The sequence below is a fragment of the Podarcis liolepis genome (genome assembly GCF_965112155.1).
Source record: "Podarcis liolepis genome assembly, chromosome: 17".
Taxonomy (NCBI): domain Eukaryota; kingdom Metazoa; phylum Chordata; class Lepidosauria; order Squamata; family Lacertidae; genus Podarcis; species Podarcis liolepis.
In genome coordinates, this window is record NC_139571.1 from 3810717 (window position 1) to 3833464 (window position 22748).

A 22748-nucleotide genomic window follows, 5' to 3' on the forward strand; every position below is an offset into this window, starting at 1 on the left:
AGTGCTGCCTGGTTTGTGTTGACCTGTAAGAGGGCCTTCTGATAGTGGTTCCAAGTTTGGGACCTTCAAAAGTGAGGTGTGTCCGCCACCTTCACTATTGTCAGGAGAAATTTTTAAATGTTCCTGTTTACCTAGGCATTGGTTACCAAAAGGTGCTGTTCCTGGCAAATCTGAAGTAACTGTTTTACTTACAATATGAAGCTATAGTGTTGTATGTATTTTTGCAACTGAAAATTAAAGAATTTTTTTTATGTCCTTATAGTGTTTTTTAAACTCTCTTCAAAATGTCTTCAACTGTTTTCAGAATTTTTAACAAAGTTTGTTATTGCTGTGTCTGCTGTCCTGGGCTCCTTGGGGAAGAAGGGCAAGCTATAAATCGAAATAATCATGATCGTCTGGGAAGTTTGCCTGCCACCAGCTTCCGTTCGCCAGGGCATGGAATGAAAAGTCACCCCTTTGCCTGGCCAGGGACTTTGCCTTGCCAGACAGGACAGACAAAGCTCTGCAGTCTTCCATCTCTTTTCCATCCCAGCAGGTCTCCTCTGCAACCCCGCAGCCTCCCTGTGCTGCGGAAAGACTCCTCAACCAGCAGTTTCCCTGAGTCGATATCTGCTCCTACCTACTGGGCTGCTCCAATTGTCATAGGAAGCCAGATGTCCCACTTTGGGAAACACCCTTCTGCAAATATAGAGATATGGGGCGGCGGGTGGGGTGGGGGAGGGAGAGGGTGAGTGGCACCAGCACAGGAATCTTCTGCATGCCCTATTTATTTCAAGCGCTGGAGGGCGGGGGAAGCTGCAGGAGAAATGTCCAGTCATTTCTGCTCCGAGCGCCTTCTCCAAGTGAATTCCTGCTCTGTTTTATGTGCTCAGCTTGCCAGAATTGTCTCAGGGATGCTGAGACATTATTCAGCACGATGCAGTGTTGCTTGTTCTGGACCCCCACCCCTGATACCTGAATTGCCCTTGTTTATGAGACCAAGGTCACCCACGACAAGATATGTCATTATGGAAAAACTGTCAAAGAAATGTTCAGAGATTTCTTGAACACTTGCTTCTATATATTGGTCGTGATAACTATTTGCATAAAAACCCTTCAATTATCTACTGAGAAATCCAAATCTGATGTGAATGAGTCATGTAAATAAAATAAAGCACAACAGCAGTGCACTCTCTTGATTTCCCTACGTTAATCCGATTGGACAGTGTACTTTGGGATGGGGCATCTTTGGCAGGGAACAGCGTTGTCCCGGGGTTATTTCCATCTCTCCCCCAGCCCACGGACTTTAGGAAGAAAGGCAAGGCAACAAACACAGAGACTCAAATGGGCAGAGATGGGAGGCCACAGTGAGTGGCTGTGGCCCTGGTGGCGGAGCAGCAATGCTTGCTTGAACCAGAACTTGCCACAGCTCAGCTCCAGAACCTATTTCAAATGATAAGGCTCAGTAAAGTTGCCACCTGTATTTCTTGCAGAGATTCTGTGGCCCTCCAGATGTTACTGAACCACAGCTATCAGCCCAGCCAGCATGGCCAATGGCCACTGAGGATGGGAGTTGTGGTTCAGCAACATATAGAGTTTAATGGGTGCCTGCCAGGTAGAAATCCCATAGGTGAAGCTTTCCCCGTGAATCATTGATCATTGACCATCCTGGCTTAGGCTGATGGGAATTGGAACTGAATAATAGCTAGATAGGCACATGTTCCTAATCTCTGGTATAGTGAGCAGAGTGCTGGACTAGGACTGGATTCAGTCCTCCCTCGGCTACAAAGCTCACTGGGTGACCATGTGCCAGGGACTTAAGTCTCAGCCTAACTTAAAGGTAAGGCAAAGGACCCTGGGATGGTTAAGGACAGTCAAAGGCGACTATGGGTCATCCCGCTATTCAGGATTGTTTTGTTTTGTTTTGCATTCACATAAACAATGCTCTTCTGTATTTATCACAGTATCAAATATTTCTCTCGCACATAAACACATAAAGTACAACAAAGTAAACAGAAGTCCCAATAGATCAGTTCATGCATAGAGTCCAAATATTTGCTAGTTTCTGTTTCACATATGTCTTTGCATGTTCATAAAATCCAAATGGGAGCTGTCAGAGCTGCTTCCAGATCCTAGCTCACAGAGGATCACGCTAGCCAGCGGTCACTTGTAAAAGTCTTTTATTGAGTTACAGTTTCCATTCTCAAGCTGCTGCGCGCAACTCTACGTCTAAAGGGTTAGACCGGCGAAGCTCCGTCTGAGTCTCCGCCCCCTGTACACCAACTTAATACCCTAGCCTTACTCCACCTTTTCCGCCTGACTGTTCTTCTCTGGGTCCCTCTGCCCCCCGGGGTCTCTTCCTTCCGAGATTCTTCTGACGCTGACCCCCCGGACCCTCCTGTCTCCTTGCGCCGGGCTTTAGGACCTGGCTCCCTTTCCGGGCTGCTTACTGCGCCACCTTCCTGTGCATTTGAACTTGGCGCGTGCGCCCAACCTTCCACTTTCCGTCTGACCGTTTCTTCGCTCCCCGATGGAGGTGTGGCCACTCCTGACTCGTGCCCTCCCTCCTGTTGTGAGCTTCCAGCGCTTGATCCCTGGCGCCCTTCCTCTCCCCTGCTCTCTGTTGGTGACGCTGGTCCCGATTTCCAACTGCTCCCCTCTGAGCCCCCTCTGGCCCTTTCTTCCTGGGGTGTCCCCCTAGGCTCCCCCCTTGCCCTGGCCACTGGTGCTCCTTTCTGTGAATCTTCTGATTCACTGGAAAGACTCGGAGATCTCGGGTCGTCGTCATCACTCATCTTTTCTTCTGCCTCCTCCCCCTCGCTCTCTGTTTCCTCCCTTGCCCTTGCCTCTGCTCCTGAACCCCTGACAGGAGCTTACTACAGTTCCACAGAATCTTGACAAGGATTTCCAGAATAATTCCTTGTTTTGCCCTCCTTACTGCTAGACAGGATTGTTGAGAGGATCAGAAGGCAGGAACCATGTTTGCCCGCTTGATCTCCATGGAGGAAAAGTTGGGATTTAAATTTAATAAATCAACGAATGTGCCCCCAACTTCACTCCCCTCCCCTTGCTTTCTTGAGGGCTGCCTTGGCTGAGCTGTCTCTGACATGGTGGCATCTTTCCTGGTCAGAGTCGTAGTGACATTCCAGCATGACAGCATCCAAGCTGTGCCTGTTTGGAAACTTGTGCTAGCTAGCCTTTTAATTCAGAAAAGCAATATTCTAGAGAATACGCCAACCCCCCCCCTTTTTTCGCATTCACACACCCTTGGGAGTCCTACATCCACTGCTTGATTCTTGAGGTTTTTCCCCTTTGCATAATTATTTTTACAAGCTTCTGAGAAGGTGGCCAAGGAAATAGAGCTCATAGGAACAGATGAGCGGAATTTCCAGCTGGCTGCAGTTAATTATAGCAAGAGCTCCCTGGGAGTACAGGGGTTGTGGAACAGGAGGCCCCAGCAGGGAATGGAGTGCCAAGTGCCCTCACTGCCCTCATCTGAAGCCCATTTAGCCAACAGCCCTCCTAGGGACACCTTTACCCACCTGCCTCAGAATCTTGGAGAGCCGTAAAGTGTGAAGTCAAATGTAAAGGCCTCGGCCCGGAAGAAAGATTCCAAAAGAAATCTGCATTAGGGCAATTTCATCATCATCATCAGATTTTATATGTCAACCAAATACAGGTTATAGTCAAAAACAAACAAACAAAAAACAGACAGGTATCAAAAAACATATTGCAGCACCTATAATCAAAACATTATAATACACACCACAGATATGCACACTGTCTTTCTTAGACCAGCCAAAATGCCACAAAACAATATTGCAAGCTGTACAGGACTCTACTGTCTGCAGATCTTGCAGCTCAGGCGAATGAGATTGGAAGAAGCGCTTACATTTACACCAGGTCAGATGAGGGGTAGCCCTCCAGGTGTGGCCAGACTACAACTTCCATCATCCCTGCCTAGTGGCCAGTGGCGTAGCATGGGGGGTGCGGGGGGGGGCCGGGCGCACCAGGCGCAACATCTGGGGGTTAGGGTTAGGGGGTGCAAATCCATGGGTTAGTGGGCGCAAATCCATGGGTTAGCGGGTGCAAATCCACGGGTTAGGGGGCACAAATTACTTGCCTTGCCCCGGGTGCTGACAACCCACGCTATGCCACTGCTAGTGGCCATTCTGACCGAGGCTGATCAAAGTTGTAGTTGAACAGCATCTGGCTACTAAGCAAGGTTGTTTGGTGCAGTGGTGGTAGAGGAGAGAAGGCATGGTGTATATTGTTGCTTTACTTACTTACTTACTTACTTACTTACTTACTTACTTACTTCATATGTTTAAATACCGGTACTGTTAAATACCAGTACTGTCTCTTAAGTGGTGTTACATTTGGGAAGATGATGTTATCTTTAACTATCACTTTCTGTCTTGGTATTTGCCTGCTTCTTCCAGAATTTAAACCAGATAGGGGGTCACTTGGAGACTTTTTAACGACTGAATAACTGTTGTTGTTGTTGTTGTTGTTGTTGTTGTTGTTGTTGTTGTTAATACAAGAATCAAAGCAGCCATGTTGGTCCATAAGAAAACTTTCAAGATCTATAGTGTGTTATGCCTTTTTTAGGACTGACTAAAATGTCACAAAATGCTGAGCATGCTTTTCAGATGATATGGCAAAAGCACTAGAAATCTGCAGCACTCTTCTTCTTTCCAAGGACACTTTAAAGGGCTCTCCTGGAATTTCCTTTCAATGAGCATTGCTGGTGTTCTATAGCCTAAAAGAAATAGAACAAGGGTCCCTGGAGGCAATTCTTGCTCTCCACTTGCAATCATTCATTTGGGTTTTTTTGCCTCCCACATAAGTCTCTTATATGCATAATGTAGTGATGTACATGGGGTTGTATTCTTGAGGCTGCATATCCTCACACACATATATTTTTCACCCTAAGTCATGTTCAGCCATGGGATCTGAGGGTCTCAAAGCATATGTAATTTTGTGATTCCCACTGAGGCATATTTTGCTGTAGATCATGTCATATTTGGGACTGGGCACTTCCAGACAACCTGTTTAATGAGCTTTTATCCTGATTTGTGTACAGGGAGATCAGGCAATGTTGGTTATTTAATGAATGTTCATTCTGATCTGTTTGTGAGAAGGTTAAATGGTGCTGCATCAAAGCTGGTCTTAGCTCACACTTTCCAACAAGTTTCTCTGTCACTTTCCAGATTGCAAAAAGTCCTGTGTTTGGGGGAGGGGGTTCACAGTCTGCCAAAAGTGTACAATCTGCATTTGCCATTATGTGATTGAATCCCACCTGAAAACAGTCTGGAAGAGCCATGGGTTATAATAATCTAAAAATCAAACCTGACAAATGCAGCAATATTAACAGTTATTAAGAAAGACAGTTAAAATAAATAACAGAGAGTGTGTTGTATAAACAGCTCTCGGGGTTGGGGGGGAATCTATGCTTGACAGACTAGGCTAAAAGTCAGGGCTGCAAATCACTGGTGGTCCACCATCAATGATGGGCCATACCTGACTTGCTAGCTTGCTTCAGCCTTTTCTCAATCTAGCCCCCCCCCCCCCTTTCAGCCTTTCCTTTGACTCTGTTTCAGGCTGCTCACCATGGTTACCAAATAACTGTGTGAGCATCTTTCATTGGAATACCTACTTGCAAATCTGCCATTTTAGATTTCAGTTGTAAGCAAAGGTGAGATTTTAAAAGCAGTGGTGAGATTTTCAGCCAAGTTTAAAGGCCCTTTCTTGTATATATTCAAGAAGAAATGGCAAATAATATTTTAACAGTGTGCCGTGTGTTAATATATACAGTAGATGCTGGGCAGATAAACAGGGAGATAGGTAGGCAGCAATGTTATTTGTACATTGTAGTCAAGAAGAGGGACATGTGTCTTTTGCATGCAGGGGGGTACCTGCCAAGGGTGCAGGCCCAGAGCGAGTGCAAAAAGCACACCTCTCCAGACTGGCAAGGAGTATGCTGTTTGCACACTTCCCAGGCTGCTCCTTGCCAAGGGCACAAGGGATGGGGGTGGGGTACCAATACAGCTCCTTGCCAAGGGGGCCTAGGTCTGCCTCTGTTTGCATGCATGCCTAGTGCATATGCCCATTTAATTGTTCCCATGTGTCGGTGTGTGCACAACTAGTGAGTTTCCAGAACTAGCAGCACTCTGAAGAAATAAACTATATGTTGTTCTTAAACCTGCAGGAGTACTTTAAAAGCTTAGTGAATGCACACCTTCTTATTCGCCAGGTGTAGCTGGTGTTCAGAGCAAGCTAAGCAAGCTAAAGTACCTATCTCTCCACATTTGGCTTGGCAGATGGTCGTACCTGTCTGTGGTCTGAGAACAAAGGAAGCAACCACGGGGTGAACAGGGAGCTCACACAGATCCCAGCTCTGGCAACTTTTGCAGTCCGGAAGGTGCTGTGGGGATGTTGGCTGACCATTCTTTATTACTTACTAACGATCATTTTTCATCAGTGAAAGCGAACTGCAGGAGATGCGTTCCTGATAACTAAGAATCTCTCTCCAGTTTTTGGAATGTAACACCCATTGGAGTTGGTCTCTTTAGCCCTTGCGCCTAGGCAGCAGGGATGGCAGAAAAATGTGGAGCCAATGTGCAGTTTGGCTCAGAGAGAGAAATAGTGAGCTGGAAGGCTGCACCAGGGGATTCAATTCTAGGCCATTCTCTGGGAATCTGAGGTGGTGTTAGTCATTGCCAGCTGCAGCAGTGCTGCTTTGCTCCATGGCAGAGTGCCATTCAAACATTTAACACCCTTCTTATCCTCCACCCCACCCCTCCCATAATCTAAATTGGTAGACTTCTGGGGGAAAGTTTTTCTGCCTCTTTCAGTTGACTGTGTTAACTAAACCTGAGGATAAATGAGGGCGAGACATGAGTGAACCCTGCCAAATTGCTCGCAGGCCTTCCTAGGGCATTATGCCCTTCCAACTACCCCTTTACCAGTTTAGGGGTTGCAATGTCTTTCACTAAAACCATTCCTTACAGCAGAGTGGTTTAGCAATCATACGATAATAATTAAAAGAAATACTCACATGATGCCCATGAATGCAATTTAGTGCTGTCCAATTTAAGCTATTGCATTGAATAAGCTATTGCAGTTTGAATAAGAACAGGAGTTAACTGGAATCCTTAAATAAACCTGATGTTGTTACTGTAAGAATGTGGTGCTTCTCCTCACTGCAGAGGTTGCTGAACTATATCTCTCATCAGCTTGGCCAGTCTGTCAAGGATGATGGGAGCTGAAGTCCAAGGACAGCTAGAAAGCACCATGTTTACTTTCTCTCTTGTGAGTTGTGGAAGACGCATCCCTTAAAGTGTTAATGGCCTGTTAATGGCTCTGCTAGTGGTATGGACAGTTGTCTAAGGGAGCTTGATGTGCCATCCCTGTGGTGTGGAAGGAGAAGGCATGGAAGCCGAGCTAAGTCCCCATTCTGGAAACAGCTGCCTCATGATAGTTGAAGGATATACGGTACCTGCATCTGGACTTTTGTCACTTCAGACTGCAGGTTCTCACAATGGAGGGCTTTTTCATACAAATATATTCCCTTCTCCCTGATAGGCTAGTCAGAGGAGCCTCCCAACATGTGAGTTGTGGTGCTTTAGCAAGAAAAAACATTAAAGGGGGGGGGAGGACATGCCTTGTGGGGAGTGACTTCTCGCCCTCGCTCCTCCTCTCTCAAATATCATGCAGATTGTGTTCAGAATTGGGGCTTCTGAGCTACAGTGACACAGAACCTGTTGCTCTCTGAGGGACTGGGCCCAGCACTTCCAGGCTGCAGCTCTGTGGATGGTCTCCTTAGCCCAGCCAAAGGAGCAGGAACTGGAAGGGGCAACAAGAAAGCCTTGTCCTCCTCCTCCTTGCGGGATGAGGAGAGGGAGCAAGGAGAAAAAAGGAAAGATGCGAGAGCGGAGGCAGGGGGAGGAAGAGGGAGTGCAGAGGAAGTAGGGGAAATATAAACTGCATCCTGTATTGAATCAATACAGGATATAGCATTTTACATTGAAATAAGGGACAATTCTGTCTTATACAGGTTGGGTACCAACCCTAATTAAGGACCAACACTCTCCTCTAGACTTCAGAAACAGGGCGAAGGCTGAGTGGTCACTCACACCTTGATGTGGATAGAAATCAGGCAGAAAGCAGTATAATGAATATATTTAGCCAAGATTGCCAAATTTGATTTTGAAAAGCCCCCAACAGAAGCAGTGAATTCTGAGCCAGTGTGGAGTAGCGTATGGTAGTGAGTCAGCTCTGAGGCCCTGATTCACACATGTCTGCTCCACCATAAAGCTGAGCAGTCCTCTCTGTTTCATCTGCTTCGCAGGGTTGTTGTGTGGCTATAAAGGGGGAGGGGAGGCCATGGGAGCCACCATCAATGCTGCCGGATATAAATAGGGTAGCCGGTTGACCAGAAGGGGGTGAGGAAGAGAACAGCCTGGCCAATTCTTATGCCATTAAGAGCCTGGGAAGCTGCCTTAGCACTGTTTTCCCTGGGGAAACTGCTCTTTAGCGCTTGGATGGAGCAAACAGCAACAGAGGTGTATTGGGCTCCCTTGTGCCCTTGGCAAGGAGATGTATTGACGCCTCCAAAGCCAGGAGAGACCATGGACCAGAAACTCAAAAAGTTTGCTTTTCGTCACTTTTCACATTCTGCCAGTGACTTCTTATGTGGCCATTGGGGTCAGGTCTGCTCTGCTACTCCTTCTCCATTGGTCCATCTGTCTGCCTCCCTCCCTCCCTTTTCCCTCCTCCTGCAACTCTTGCCCACTCTCTCCATCTTCTGGGTGCTCCACTCACACCTCTAATAGTGCCACTTCCTGATGGGGGAGGGGGCCCCACAGGGCTGCTGTGACAGCCCACACCAATGACCAGATTCCTCCACTGAGATGCCCAGAAGAGCTGGCCACACAATATTTATTTATCTATAACATTTTGGGACTGCTCTTTGGCCATAAGGCTCCTCAAGGTGATGCACAAAGCAGACATCGATCGGTATCAAATCTATTCTAATTGCAAAAGATTCATTTGCATGCACACCTGCGCATCAAAATACACCTGTGCAGACACCTACAACCCTTTTGTTCTATAGAAAAATCCTGCAGGCTGCAGCCTAGCAAGAGCCACAGCTGAGTGGCAAGGCATATCAGGTTGCATGCAGAAGGTCACAGGATTGACCCCCAGCAACATCCCCATTTATTTGCATGTTGCTTTCCCATTATATACCATGCTTAAGGTGGTTTACAACAAGGGGAGGGGGGATTACATGATTCACAATTACAAAATATAGCAACATTTAAATATTCAAATAATATGTTAATGAAAACATCTCATTGAGAATCACATAATAAAATCAAACAAATCTCTCATCATTCATAGTAAACCTTAACAATACAAGAACATAATTCAAATAACAGCAAAAATAACACCCCAACAAAAGCTTCTCAATACCTCTTTGCCCAGTATTCTCTGAGACATTTTGGCACATGAGGCAAACGACAAAATGCCTCTGCTCTCCCTGCTAGAGAAGAAGTGGGGAGTGAAGGTCTACATCAGGAGCAAGAGGGGAAATAAAGATCTGCATTGGGATCTGCTGCCCCTGTGGATCCTGTCACCTGAGGCAGTTGCCTCACCTTGCCTCATGGGTGGGCCGGCCCTGCATCCAGAGCAGTATCTCTCCCCCCCCCCCTTCTCACTGAAACCCCAGAGCAACCTTTGCCAACCAGACTACCCTAGAGAGCCCATGTGAATCCCTATAGAACAATTCACCTGAATATGGGGTTGGGAAAATTTGAATGCTTAAAATAGCTGTTTTAATTGTTTTTACTGGTAGTTTCATTGTTATAAAGTGCTTTGAGGGATAGGGGTTTTTTGGTTTTTTTTACAGTCAAGTGGTATATAAATTTTATGAAATAAAATAAATAATATTTCACTAGTGACATGTTCAAGCCATTTCTAATCCTTTGCTGCTAACACAAATAATCTCAAATTTGCTTGTTTGCTCCTTAAATTATGTTGACCAAAACAGATGCGATAGTCCAGCTAAGCCCTAAATGGTCTCCTTGTAGCTTACATATGATATTCCACAGCAGCTCCTAAGCCAAGATAACTGTCGCTCATTTTGTTTTTATTTCTCATATGTAATGGTTTGAATGTGCTCAATTTAATTTTATTGCTTCCAGCCTGGTACTCAAATAAAGCAAAATCATTTTAGATTTAAAATCACATCCTCTGCAGTCATTGCAACTAGCAACATTTATATGTTTTAATTATCTGAAAGATCAGATGAGTTTCCTTCACTCAAGTCATTACGAAATGGTGCCCATTCTAGTGGAATGCTGCCTGTTATCTCCTCTCAGCAAGTTGCAGAGATTATTGATCTATTGGTTCCAAGGAAAGAGATGAGGAAAGAGATTTGTTTTGCTGGACAAACTTCTTTTGGTGTAAGTGTGTGAAAGTTGGTCCAATAAAAGGTATCAGGTTACCCGTTCTGTGTCTCTGCAGTTTGACACTGAGCCGTGACGCATTCACTTTATGGATGTGCCTTCTAATCTGCCTTACTGCTGCTGCTGCTGCTGCTGCTGCTGCTGCTGCTGCTGCTGATAATAATAATAATAATAATAGGAACAAATGATTGCCACTAGTAAAACTTTAAATACTTTGTTATTATTTCATAGCACATATATGTCACATCATTTTTCAAAGTGAAAACAACAGTTTCAAAGATGGCTAAATGCTTCTTCACACAGTGCTTAATTTGTCCTGAGGAACTCAGGCCAACATGGCATTGTGATGGCTTTTAAGTAGATTTGGTAAACAAATTGAAGATAGGTTTCTGAAAGGTATTCAGAGATAGTATGCCTCTGAATACCAGGGAGCAGAGACTAATAGCAGGGAAGGGGTCCAATTTGAGAACCTTGCCTTGCTTGAGAGTCCGCCTGTCATCTCTGTGTGGTCCCTGTTAATAGACAACAGGGTTAACTAGGCCACTGGTCTGACTACGTGTGGCCATTTTCACGAGTTTAAGAATGACCCTTGGTGACGGCAAAGAGTTTTCTCTTAAGCAGAAAAGCAGAAGCTCATGTGAAACAGAAATCTAGGCTGGATATTCTAGCTCCAGACATGGTTAGAAAATAGCAGTCTCTTTGTGTCCAGGGATAAGGGAGAATTTTAAGTGAACTGAGCCCATTCGCACATGATGGACAGGAACATATTTGCCTTTCACATTTTGCACTTCTCTGAATTTTGTGATATACAATTCCCATCTCAAATAATCCATTAAAAAGATACACAATTTAGCATAAAACACATTTGGAAATTCAAATATTGACATGAATTACACATTTGAATACCTGTTTTGTGGTAAAAATTAAATTAATAATAATAATAATAATAATAATAATAATAATAATAATAATAATTTTATTTATACCCCGCCCTCCCCAGCCAAGACTGGGCTCGGGGCAGCTAATGTGTTTTTTTTTTAATGATATTTATTAAAGTTTCAGAAAAGATTACAAAAGTAAGAAAAAAAAGAAAAAAAGGAAAAAGGAAAATACAAAATACAGAAAAATAAAAACAATTAAAAACAAATCAATCTTTCCATGTCTTGTCTTTCATTTACTTGTTTCCCTGACCTCCTCACACCTCCCTTTTTGTATTCCAGTTCAGTTAGTTAATTCAGCAAATCCTTTCCCTCTTTGTTTTTATCTTAATCCTTTATCTTAATATATTATAACTTTAGATTCTCACCTATTAACAATCCATTTTTACATACTCCTTTGTAACATTGCTGCTAAAACCACTTAACTTCATTCCAACATCAATCTAACATTCATTAATTTTGCAGTATTTCTGTAAATAGTTTTTAAATTTCTTCCAGTCTTCTTCCACCGACTCTTCTCCCTGGTCTCGGATTCTGCCAGTCATTTCCGCCAGTTCCATATAGTCCAACGGGGCAGCTAATGTTAAACATGTACTGAAACCGGAATTTTTAAAAAATCGCACAGGTTTAATACCAACAACAATCCACTACCCAGAATGGGAGAGCAGATAAAATATTAATAATAACAGCACTTATTGCCTTTAAGACTGTTGGATAGGAGTGGGGATTCTGTGGCCTTTGGGATGCTGCTGGACTCAAACTCCCATCAGCCTCAGCCAGTGGGGATTATGGAAATTGTAGTCCTGCAACATCTGGAGAGCCAAAGGTTCCCCATCCTTGCTGTGCAGAATATTTCCTTCCTTCTGCCGTAATCCTGTCTTTTTAAAGCCTTGGTATACAGCTACATCTTAAGTTAGAACAAACAAAGGCAGAGCCAGCAACAACTGTCCCTCAGTGCGTGACATAAACAGGGCATCACCACAGAGAAGGCCCCTTCCCACACCACAGTATAAAGATCTTAAACAGGGGAAGTCTAGTTCTGGGAGGGGCGCTCCTTTCGCTACCCAGGTCCCGAGTCATCCAGGGCTTTATAAGTCATCACTAACACCTTGAATTTGGCCTAGAAGCGTATAGGTAACCAGTACAAGTATTCCAGAATGATTCCAGAATGCTCTGTCCCATGAGACTAGGGCCCTTCAGGATTTAACCTCCTTCTGTCGGGCCTGTAAGACAGAGCTATTCTGCCTGGCCTTTAATTTGAATTCAGCCTGATCTTTTATTTCCCTTCTCTTCCCTCCCCCTCCCCTTTTATGAAGATTACCCACTCTGAGATCCCACAGCTAATTCTCCCCTGGCCTCTTCGCTGGCCCAAGTAGGACTAATTCAGCCAGCTAGCCCTAGTGATTATCTAATGCTTATTAGATGGATTTCCCCTAAATTAATTTCTGAACTTTGAATTTTATTGTTATTCATGTTTTATACTGTATTTTATGGTGATTTTACAATTAAGTGTTTTAAATTTGTTGTTAGCTGCCCTGAGCCCGGTTTTTGAACCAGGAAGGGCAGGGTATAAATATATTATTATTATTATTATTATTATTATTATTATTATTATTATTATTATTATTATTATATTACTACTGCACCTGTTGAAGTTTCAAGGCCATTTTCAAGGGCAGCCCCACAAAGAGCAAGTAATGTGGGGGCAGGTGTGTGCATAAATTGCCAGAGCATGAGTTAGCTCTGTATTCAAGTTACACATGTCCAGGAATTCAGGATTTCCTGGTACTAGTGCAGCAGCAAAAATTTAGTTGTTTGTAAATGGATGCTAAAAATTCAGAATTATTCAGGTGTGGCTGTTTTCAAGAGGATGCTTTGTGAATACAGTATTATATGATGGGACTGAATCCAGAAGCAGCTGGGCACTCAACGAACAGAAGTGAGAGAGCATCTCTATATACTGTACCTTTAGGGGGCACTTTAGGATTTAATGTTTGTCCTTGTAACAGATTCAGGCATGAGCTGCAGGCCTTAAAAGTCCACATTCCCTGTATCCCTCATTGCTCCCAGCTGCCTACTGCACATTCTTTATTTAGCTCAGCCTTGTAAATAGGTTTGCAAAAAGTTACTAGTCCATTCATACCTTCAGTTGATACTGATTTATTTTATTTTAGGCACTTATGGCCCAGCCTTCATTAGGGGCTGAAAGATAGCCACAAAAGTGGGGAAGCTCTCCTCAATTCTCTTCCTAGTTACATAAGTTTCCCTACTTTAGGAACAGGGAACATGGAATACTAGCATTGTTTATTCATTCACCACATTTTTATCTGTTCCTCCAAGGAGTTCAGGGCAGCTGGATCGCAATTTTCTCCATTTTATTCCCTACTGTTTGGCAGAGTTCAGCAGCTGCCTTAGGCAGCAGAGTCTGGGTGCCATGAAAAACTAGCCAATGTTACTTTTTCATTTATTGTTCTATCTTTACTCCCATGGAATGAATGGCGCTTATGGGACTTTCTGCCATGAGTGCCAAAATAACTTGGCCAGTCTAGGATCCTATACACCTGGACTTGGGGAGTAGGTAATGTTTGCTGTTCTTCCCCAGGTAGAAAAATGTGTTGGGCTGGCTCTGATGCTCTTAACAATCCTTCAGGGCAGGGTAGATGGAGAGGATAATGACTGATCCAAAGTCACTGAGTGAGATTCCTGGTTAAGATTTGGAAACAATTTCCCCCAGTACTAAATTCAGCACCCTGTTCTCTAAACCACCTTGGCAGGCTACCATCTGGAATATTGTTCCTCATCAGTTGTTTAGGCTTTTAAAAAGGTGTCTTTGCAAACCATTATCAATGGTAGTTGAGCCCATATAAGATCAATAAAATACAGTATGCTAGAAATTGCTACATAGCTTTTGAGGTTGTAATGAAGGAAAAGACTGTTTCATTAGTATTTGTTTGCAGTATTAAAGATGTATTATTGAAAGAATTTCTTAGGTATTATTACAGAAATGTCCAGCTATTTAATCCCTTTATATCTATTGGTAGTATTTTGGGAGCTCAGCAGCTGAAATGTGTATCACCCACTCTCAGAAAAGAAATATGCACCCAATATAATCGGGTTCTTAAAAAACCTGAGCAATAACAAATAGAAAGCAATTAACAAAATGATGTACGTGTAATGGTAAGGTAGATGACTTTATGCTAAATTCATTAAAAACTGATCACTGTGTATGCTTTTTGTTGGGATGGTAAATCTGTGGTCCTCCAGATGTTGTTGGACTCCAACTCCCATCATCCCTAGCCAGCATGGCCAATGGTCAGGGATTATGGGAATTGTAGTCCAGTGAAGGTCTAGAGGCTCCCAATTTAAGCATCTTTTGATACCTGGTTGAGTAGTTACTGAGCCTTGGCTCATTACTAGGGTATGAGGAGATCTGCATACATGCCAATGAGCAATTGCTGTTTTTCTATCTCTGGCAGAAACTGCAACACTAGGGGAGAAGCCTTGTATGGTTTCTTAGCAACGGCAGGATGCACTCCCACCCATTTGGGGCTGATCTGGAAGTGGTTAAGGAGCATGTCATCCAGTTACTAGGCAGCTGCAAAGGACTTTGTTTAAAGATTCGAATTCCCATTCAGTCAACTCCGCCAACCAGAAGCAAGAGAAGGGAGGAGATCCAAGTGCAAGCATGACCAGGGCTGTGTGTGCTAAAATAAGCAAAATTCTGCATCCAGGTAACCCCAGTTCTGTGCCAAGAAAAGCTGATATCTGCAATCTGTGTAAATTAAGCACCTTTACATGGTTTCTTTTATTTTGTGTCATTGGTATATCTACTTCTGGAAGAGACGGGGAAGAGTGATAGCAACCTGTGTGGTGGGAGAGGACTACGGAACAGCCACCCCATCACCAGCATCGGTGCAGCTTCGCTGAACAGGGCTCTGGTGGAGCAGCATTGTGGTGAGGTCTGGGCTGTGCAGATGCACTGGCAGAGCCAAACCAGCACCCCTGTCAGTGCACCCACACAGCTGTGACCTCCCCTGCCCATGTGAACTGCGACAATGCTGGTGGCAGGAGAGTTGCCCCTCCCCACCACACTGGCTGCTACTGGGAAGGAACAAAGAGATATGCAAAGGAGACTGAAGCACCACCCACTGACCACTAAAGAGCTCTATCAGCCGCTCCAATTGGTATCCAATAGCCAGCTCTGCACAGTTCCTCTCATTACGCAGAATAGCAGTGTTCCTACAGCCCTGGCCATGGCTTTGGAATCTGTCCCTTGAATTAGGCCTCCTTCAGACATTGTAGTCAGCCCATGCGACTGGCCTTGCCCAAGTGGCTCCTGGTGTTTGCACACATTGCACACCAGGCTCGCACATGCCTGGTTGAGTATGTGAAGACAGCTCAGTTCCCACAATTTTTGGGGAAATAGGAAGGGATTAGGTTTACTCCAGCTTACGTATTGGATCAAAGTAATTGCTATATATTTTTGTAAATTTGAGTGTTTGGGCATACCATGTGGGGGTTTTCACTTCCCCCCACCTTGAACAGTGGTAATTCCCTCCTGTCCAATGTCACAAGCTGCTTTTGCAATTCCCTTTGGTTTTTAAGCAGTTTGCTTTGTGGCATTCTGCTGATGGCAATGCTTGTTCAACAATCCCAAGCCCAAAGCCCTGTTGAGTGTGCATAACACAACACCCAGTTACTTAACTCTTGGCTGATGATTACAATTAGAAGAGCAGAGATAAGGATGATTCTAGTGGGGACAGGGGGGGGGTCAGGTGGATGGGAACATGTCTCTTCTGGGAAAACACACACACCTGAATCACTTGGCACAAGACATTCAGCAACATGCTTCCCTCAAACACAATTCATTTTAGGAAGGATTGGTTTGTCTTATGGTCTTCAGAGCATTTTATAATTTTGCATGGTTACAGTGCCATTGTTGACTCCTCGTCTCCTACAAAAGGGAACGTATTCATGCATCAGATCTTGCAAAACAGAAATTAACACATGCAGAGCATTCTAACAGATTATAGCTGAGTTCAGGGGGTTCTCCTTGCTAAAATGAGACAAGAGTATGAAATGAGACAAGGTCATGAAAATAGGGCTAGGCAGTAATGGTAGAACCAGTGGAGATGCCAGGTTTATGAACAGTGACAGATGAGATACAGTTTATAGAGTCAGCAGATTCAGGGGTAAACATTTCCTGGACTGTATCTTACAGGTGAGAAATAGCATATTTGGTTGCTGTCTTGGGGCGAGGGTGGGAACTCCCTGCACATACAAGAACTGAAGTGATTTAAGTGTTTAAGACAAAGAAAGATAGATCTTTGCTGTAGATCTGGGTTCTCAAAACTTTTTCAAAGAGAACATTCTTAAAGCAGAGGTTAGCCAATGTATTAATAGGCAAGCAATATATGTCCAAAACACCCCATATTTCAGAGGAATTTCAGGAGGAGATAAGCCGCGATTTCACTACTTGTCTGTGACATGTTACTATATTTACATAAGTAATAGTCACACAGAAGTTCCATTGTGGGAATACTAGTACAGTCATCATAAAAGATTGTCTAAATTCCTCCGCATCAGCTCCAAGCACAGCTTTGGGCTGAGGAGCCTGCTTCAGGACCCTGGACAGCTCTCCATCCTTTCCAACAGCTTATTGTGCCATACTCATTCAGGATCTTGGAGGTGAAGTAAATAAAGTAAAATATATTAATAAATGCAGATTTATTTTATTTTGCTATCACATCCTGCGAGCAGCATTGGATTGGGAGGCCCCAGACAGTGTATATCTTGTTTATAGCCTTAGACACCGGTGGGTACATTGATTGTTTGGTATCTCAAAGCTTTAATTTAGGAGTGTCAGTTACCCAGCTGTTAAAATATGCATTCATACATGCATTCAGCAAGCATTCATGCAGTATATTCCTTAATCAATATGTAACAATTAAAGTTTAATATTGTGCTTAACTTCTTAAAGCATGGGGGGGGGGCGGATTGGAGACGTCCCTTTGTTACTCAGCCCCAGGCAGCACTTATGCAAACCTACAGACCCCCCATGAGGCTTGCTGTCTGAGCTGGGGACAAAGTCATGTCCTGGACCCCAGCAGTTGTTCCCCATCCTGCTCTAAACACTATGTAAAGGAATCCTCCCTCAGAATCAGGAATAAGCATGTAGTCCCCACCTGTTTATCGGGAAAGAACACTCTCTGGGACCAGTTTGGTTTGCATTTGAGGTCTAATGAGGGCAAGTTCACGCATTCAATGGATTTCCATTGAATTGAGTGATAATTTCATTGGAGCACATCACTTCAGCTACAGGTGTGTATTCATGTTTATGTGTGCCCTCAAAAAACACTCTGCATGCAGAGAAATAGCGTATCAAGGAAAAGGTTTTAGAACAAAGAGTTTTGTAATATTTTTAGAAGTAATAGTATTATTTAATACTGTAAAGACTAACTTTTTCTGGCAGAAACCTTGTAGGCCACAGTTAGTTTGTCAGATGCATGAAGTGAATGAAGTGAATCTCAAGTGAATGGGTTTATCATGAATGGAAAGAGAAGGAGAAAATGTTTGTGTGTGTGTTTTACCAAGCAGAGCAAGAGATAGCAGGCAAGTGTGTTACAGTATCTGAAGGAGCGTCTCCACCCCCATCGTTCTACCCGGACACTGAGGTCCAGCACCGAGGGCCTTCTGGCGGTTCCCTCACTGCGAGAAGCCAAGTTACAGGGAACCAGGCAGAGGGCCTTCTTGGTAGTGGCGCCTTCCCTGTGGAACGCCCTGTCAAAGAGAACAACAACTACCAGACTTTTAGAAGACATCTGAAGGCAGCCCTGTTTAGGGAAGCTTTTAATGTTTGATGTATTATAGTATTTTAAATTTTTTGGGAAGCCGCCCAGAGTGGCTGGGGAAGCCCAGCCAGATAGGCGGGTATAAATAATAATAATAATAATAATAATAATAATAATAATAATAATTATTATTATTATTATTATTATTATTATATCACAGAATTGACTCAAATGAATATAAGTTGTTATGAACATGGATGTGACCTACTGTCAGCTACTGACCACTGGTGATGAATTGACCTAGCAAGATCAGTGCATGAGAGAGAGAGAGAAAGTATCTCAGGTGTATTACAGGAAATGGGAGAAAATATTAAAGATGGCCATTCCTTCTATAAACAAGTAGTAGCTTTTGTTTATTAAACTGTTATTTGTATATTTACTTATCACATTTTTATCCCACATTTCTTCCAAGGTGCTCCAAGTGGCATGCAGGGTCCCCTTCCTCCCCATTTTATTCTCACAACAATTCTGTGATGTACTTCAGGCTGAGAGACTGTGACTGGTCCAATGAGCTTCATGGTCACGGGGAGATTCGAACCCAGGACTCTACACCTTGGGATGTAGAGGGCCATACTGGAAACAAACAAACAAACAAACAAGGGATTAATAAATGAAAGGGGCTGCAGGGGTGGGGGAGAGAAACATCCAGGTTATGTTTGCGCAGATGTATGTATGTGGCAAGGTTGTCTTTTTAATTTTCTGCTAACACCCATGTTGCCTTTCTGACAGGTTCTCTTTCTGCAGTGGGGAGACCTGTGGCGCTACACTCTGACAAGGACTTCTCCTCTGCCTCTTCCATGGCTTGGTCCCCTGGCTGGCCTCTATAACACTTTGTGGCCCCTCCATCTGGGGCTCTGTAGGATGAACAGAGGACACCACTGTGACTGAGCAGGTAAGCAGGGAAGCTGAGCAGGTTACTATGCAGGGCATGGGGAGGGGAATCAAAGTTATTTACTGGAATTACTTCCTTTCCTTCCAATGAACGGCTTTTCCTGTTCCAACCCCACAGGTTTCTCCTTCTGTCTACCAGGCTGACCTAGCCCAAAGCAACTCTTCACCCCCTGCCCCCTTTCCCCACACCTTTGCCCAGCATAGCTCAGCTGCAGCTTCACCTCCACCATGGGAGACATGGCCAACAGCTCAGTGGATTTCTACCCCAAAAGCCAACGGCAAGAGTTGAACCATGCGGGCGGCTTTGGCTGCACCCTGGCGGAGTTGCGCTCCCTCATGGAGCTGCGTGGCGCCGAGGCGATCCAGAAAGTCCAGGAGACCTACACCGATGTCAATGGGCTCTGCAGGAGACTCAAGACCTCCCCCACTGAAGGTACCAGGCTTTGGGTGGGGCTGGGTGGGCAGAATAGGCAGGCAGTCCCCACAGTCTCCTATGCTTAAGAACAGAAGGAGAGAGTCTGCTGACTCAGGGAATCGAATCCAGGATCCTGTTCTCACTGGCCAACCAGATTCGTGTGGGGATCTGGCAAGCAGGACCCAAGCACAAGAGCCCTCACCCTTTCTGTGGTTTCCAGGAACTGGTATTCAGAAGCATTACTGTTGTTGTTGTTGTTTAGTCGTTTAGTCGTGTCCGACTCTTTGTGACCCCCTGGACCAGAGCACGCCAGGCACTCCTGTCTTCCACTGCCTCCCGCACTTTGGTCAAACTGATGCTGGTAGCTTCGAGAACACTGTCCAACCATCTCGTCCTCTGTCGTCCCCTTCTCCTTGTGCCCTCCATCTTTCCCAACATCAGGGTCTTTTCCAGGGAGTCTTCTCTTCTCATGAGGTGGCCAAAGTATTGGAGCCTCAGCTTCACGATCTGTCCTTCCAGTGAGCACTCAGGGCTGATTTCCTTCAGAATGGATAGGTTTGATCTTCTTGCAGTCCATGGGACTCTCAAGAGTCTCCTCCGGCACCATAATTCAAAAGCATTAATTCTTCGGTGATCAGCCTTCTTTATGGTCCAGCTCTCACTTCCATACATCACTACTAGGAAAACCATAGCTTTAACTATACGGACCTTTGTCGGCAAGGTGATGTCTCTGCTTCTTCTTTTTTACTAGCTCTCACATTTATGACATGTGTTCACACAACCCTTACACACCAGTCCAAAGCCGCAGCTACAATGAGAGCTTGAAAACTTCTAGCCCAATTTGGAATGTTTCAGCAGGCCACTTCCTTGAATTTTGGGCTTTGTAGTTTTGTTTTATTTATTGCTTTTAGCCCTTTTATTTAGGCTGCACACACCCCATGCCTTTAAAGTGCATGATTTCTCCCAATCCTGGGAACTGTAGTTTGTGAATTCTTTGCTTTGTGACTCATGCAGTTTAAACGTAAAACCCAGAACACAAAGTGTCTGTTCTCTTACTTGTTAAGAAACCTGTATCTCACCACCCGAATTGCCCCCAATCTGTAGAGCTGGGGACACAACCTCAGAGCCTCCAGATTCTCCTGTTCTGTGAGAACAGGACCCAGGAGCACTGGCTCTTAAACTTGCCCATTTTTGAGGCTGCCAGCTTTTTAACATGCTCCTTCTTCTGACCCTTTAGTGGCAGCTCTGCGACAAGCAAGCAAGTGATGATATTTGCCTCCAGTGTCTTTTTAAAACTCCACTTGCTGCTTTCTCATTATCATACTTTCATTAGAGGAATGGAATGGTCCAGTCTGTCCCATCTCAACCTAATTTTACATGTTTTGAAATGTGTTAAATGTGCTTTTATTTTATTTTTGATCCTTTTGTGTTTGCCACTCTGGGCTCCTTTGGGTGGAAGAGAAGGATATAAATTTAGTTAATTTATTAATAGCAACGTTGTTGTTGTTGTTGATAATACTTTTATTATCACCAGCAAATCTTATTTTTATCCCAGAATTAATAGGGGCCAATGATCCTGGCTCCTAGAGCGCCATAGTCTAAAGGTGGGGGACATTGGACGTTGTTGGAATGCAACTTCCTGTCCCCCTGGCATTTGTCCCTGCTGGCTGGGGCTGGTGGGACTTGGAATCCCCAAAACAGGCAGGATTAAACTATGCTATGTGCATGGAATGAGGTTCACTTGCACCTTGGAGTGCAAAAAGCATGCATGGCATGGGGGAAGTGGATTGAGAGAAGTTTTTTCTCCATCTCTCACAGTACTTGATCCGCAGGTCACCCAATGAAGCTGAACTATGAGAAATTTAGAGCAAGCAAAGAGGACTTCTGCACCATAGTTAAAACAACGAAATGTTCTGAGATGTGGAATGAAATTAGACAGATACTTGGAAGACAAGGCCCTCTATGGTTCTTTGCCATGAAGGCTTTATATTACCGCAGGGGCAGTCTGCCTCATGAATACCAGCAGCAGGAAAAGGCTATTGGCCTCATGTGCCTGAGCTTCCCGTAGACATGCAATTGGCTCCTTTGGTCTGATCCCTCTTCTTATGAGGCTGAGATGCAGCTACTTCTCAGTTGTGGAACAAGACCAGCTGTTTATTACAGTCTGTTTTAGTCTTAGACTGACAGGCATATCTTCGTGGCAATTTCTAGGTTTAAGTATAGTGAATCACTTTGGCATGATTATTACTATTACTATTATTGTTATTGTTATTTATAATCTAACTGATGTTCATCTGTTTAGTCAATTCTGCTGCTGCGTTTGCGACTCAGAAGCAAAATTGGCTGATGGATTGCTGGAGGCATAAACGCTGAAAATTGATTCGTGTTTTGCAGACTTTTGTTTCCTTCAGAGATAATAGGGCAGGGCCAAGGTACTGCTAAAAAGCAAGCATTAGTCGTCCTCTGCAAACGCTTGGAAATAAGTCCAGTTGAATGCAATCTGAGGTTTGGTCCATGGACACAAGGATGAGGCGAGGATGAATCAGCTGAGCCATGAAAACACAGCAGCATAGAAAGTTGTCTTACTCTGAGTCAGACCATTGGTCCACCTTGCTCAGTATCAACCAGTCCTACCTGGAGATGTCAGGGACTGAACCTGGGACCTTCTGCATGGTAAGCTAGGACCCGTCCCCAGGCAGCAGAATAGTCAGTACCCCCTTAAGCTTTTGGGCAGACAGGACTTTCTTCCTAGTAAATGTGTTTAGGATGTGTTAAGGGAGTGAAGGCAAAGGCTGAGCAAAGCTTGTGCGGTTTCACTCCCAGTGTAAATGGATAGAAGTGGAGCTGTGCCACCTTTAGCTTCCAGCTTCTGCTTCCCTTGACACAGCAAGGGAACTGGGCTGGTTGGCCATCAAAGGTTAATACAGACAGGCGCTAATAGCCAACTGGGTTTGATTTGGTAGTCCATGAAAAGAAAGTAGCTCACCCCTCCTGCGGGCAGCTTGACCCAAAGCTTGCTATCCTCCTTTGACGGTTGCATAAACCAGTGTTTTTGCCTAGGCCACAGTTCATCCAAGGGAGAAAGTGAGCTCTGTCTTTCCTTTTTGATCCTCTGTGCCATTCAGCATTGACATTTAAAAGCTCTGGTGTCAGAAATGGATCCCCTCCTGCTTCATCATCTGTTCAGTTCTGACTTCGTGGC

At 44.4% G+C, this 22748-nt stretch overlaps 1 protein-coding gene across 10 annotated transcripts in view; it reads left to right on the forward strand.

Annotated features, from left to right (window-relative positions):
- Positions 1-22748, forward strand: part of ATP2B3 (ATPase plasma membrane Ca2+ transporting 3) — a 134584-nt gene that overhangs the window by 26465 nt on the left and 85371 nt on the right. For 7 of the 10 annotated variants that reach the window (XM_083482779.1, XM_083482783.1, XM_083482784.1 and 4 more), the window contains exons 2-3: positions 18970-19132; positions 19250-19564. In XM_083482779.1, coding sequence (XP_083338905.1) covers positions 19360-19564 — 205 coding nt within the window. In that variant the 5' untranslated portion in view covers positions 18970-19132; positions 19250-19359. Of the gene's footprint in view, positions 1-14865; positions 15121-18969; positions 19133-19249; positions 19565-22748 lie in introns of all 10 variants that reach the window. The other 3 variants (XM_083482785.1, XM_083482780.1, XM_083482787.1) reach the window with 1 other exon arrangement.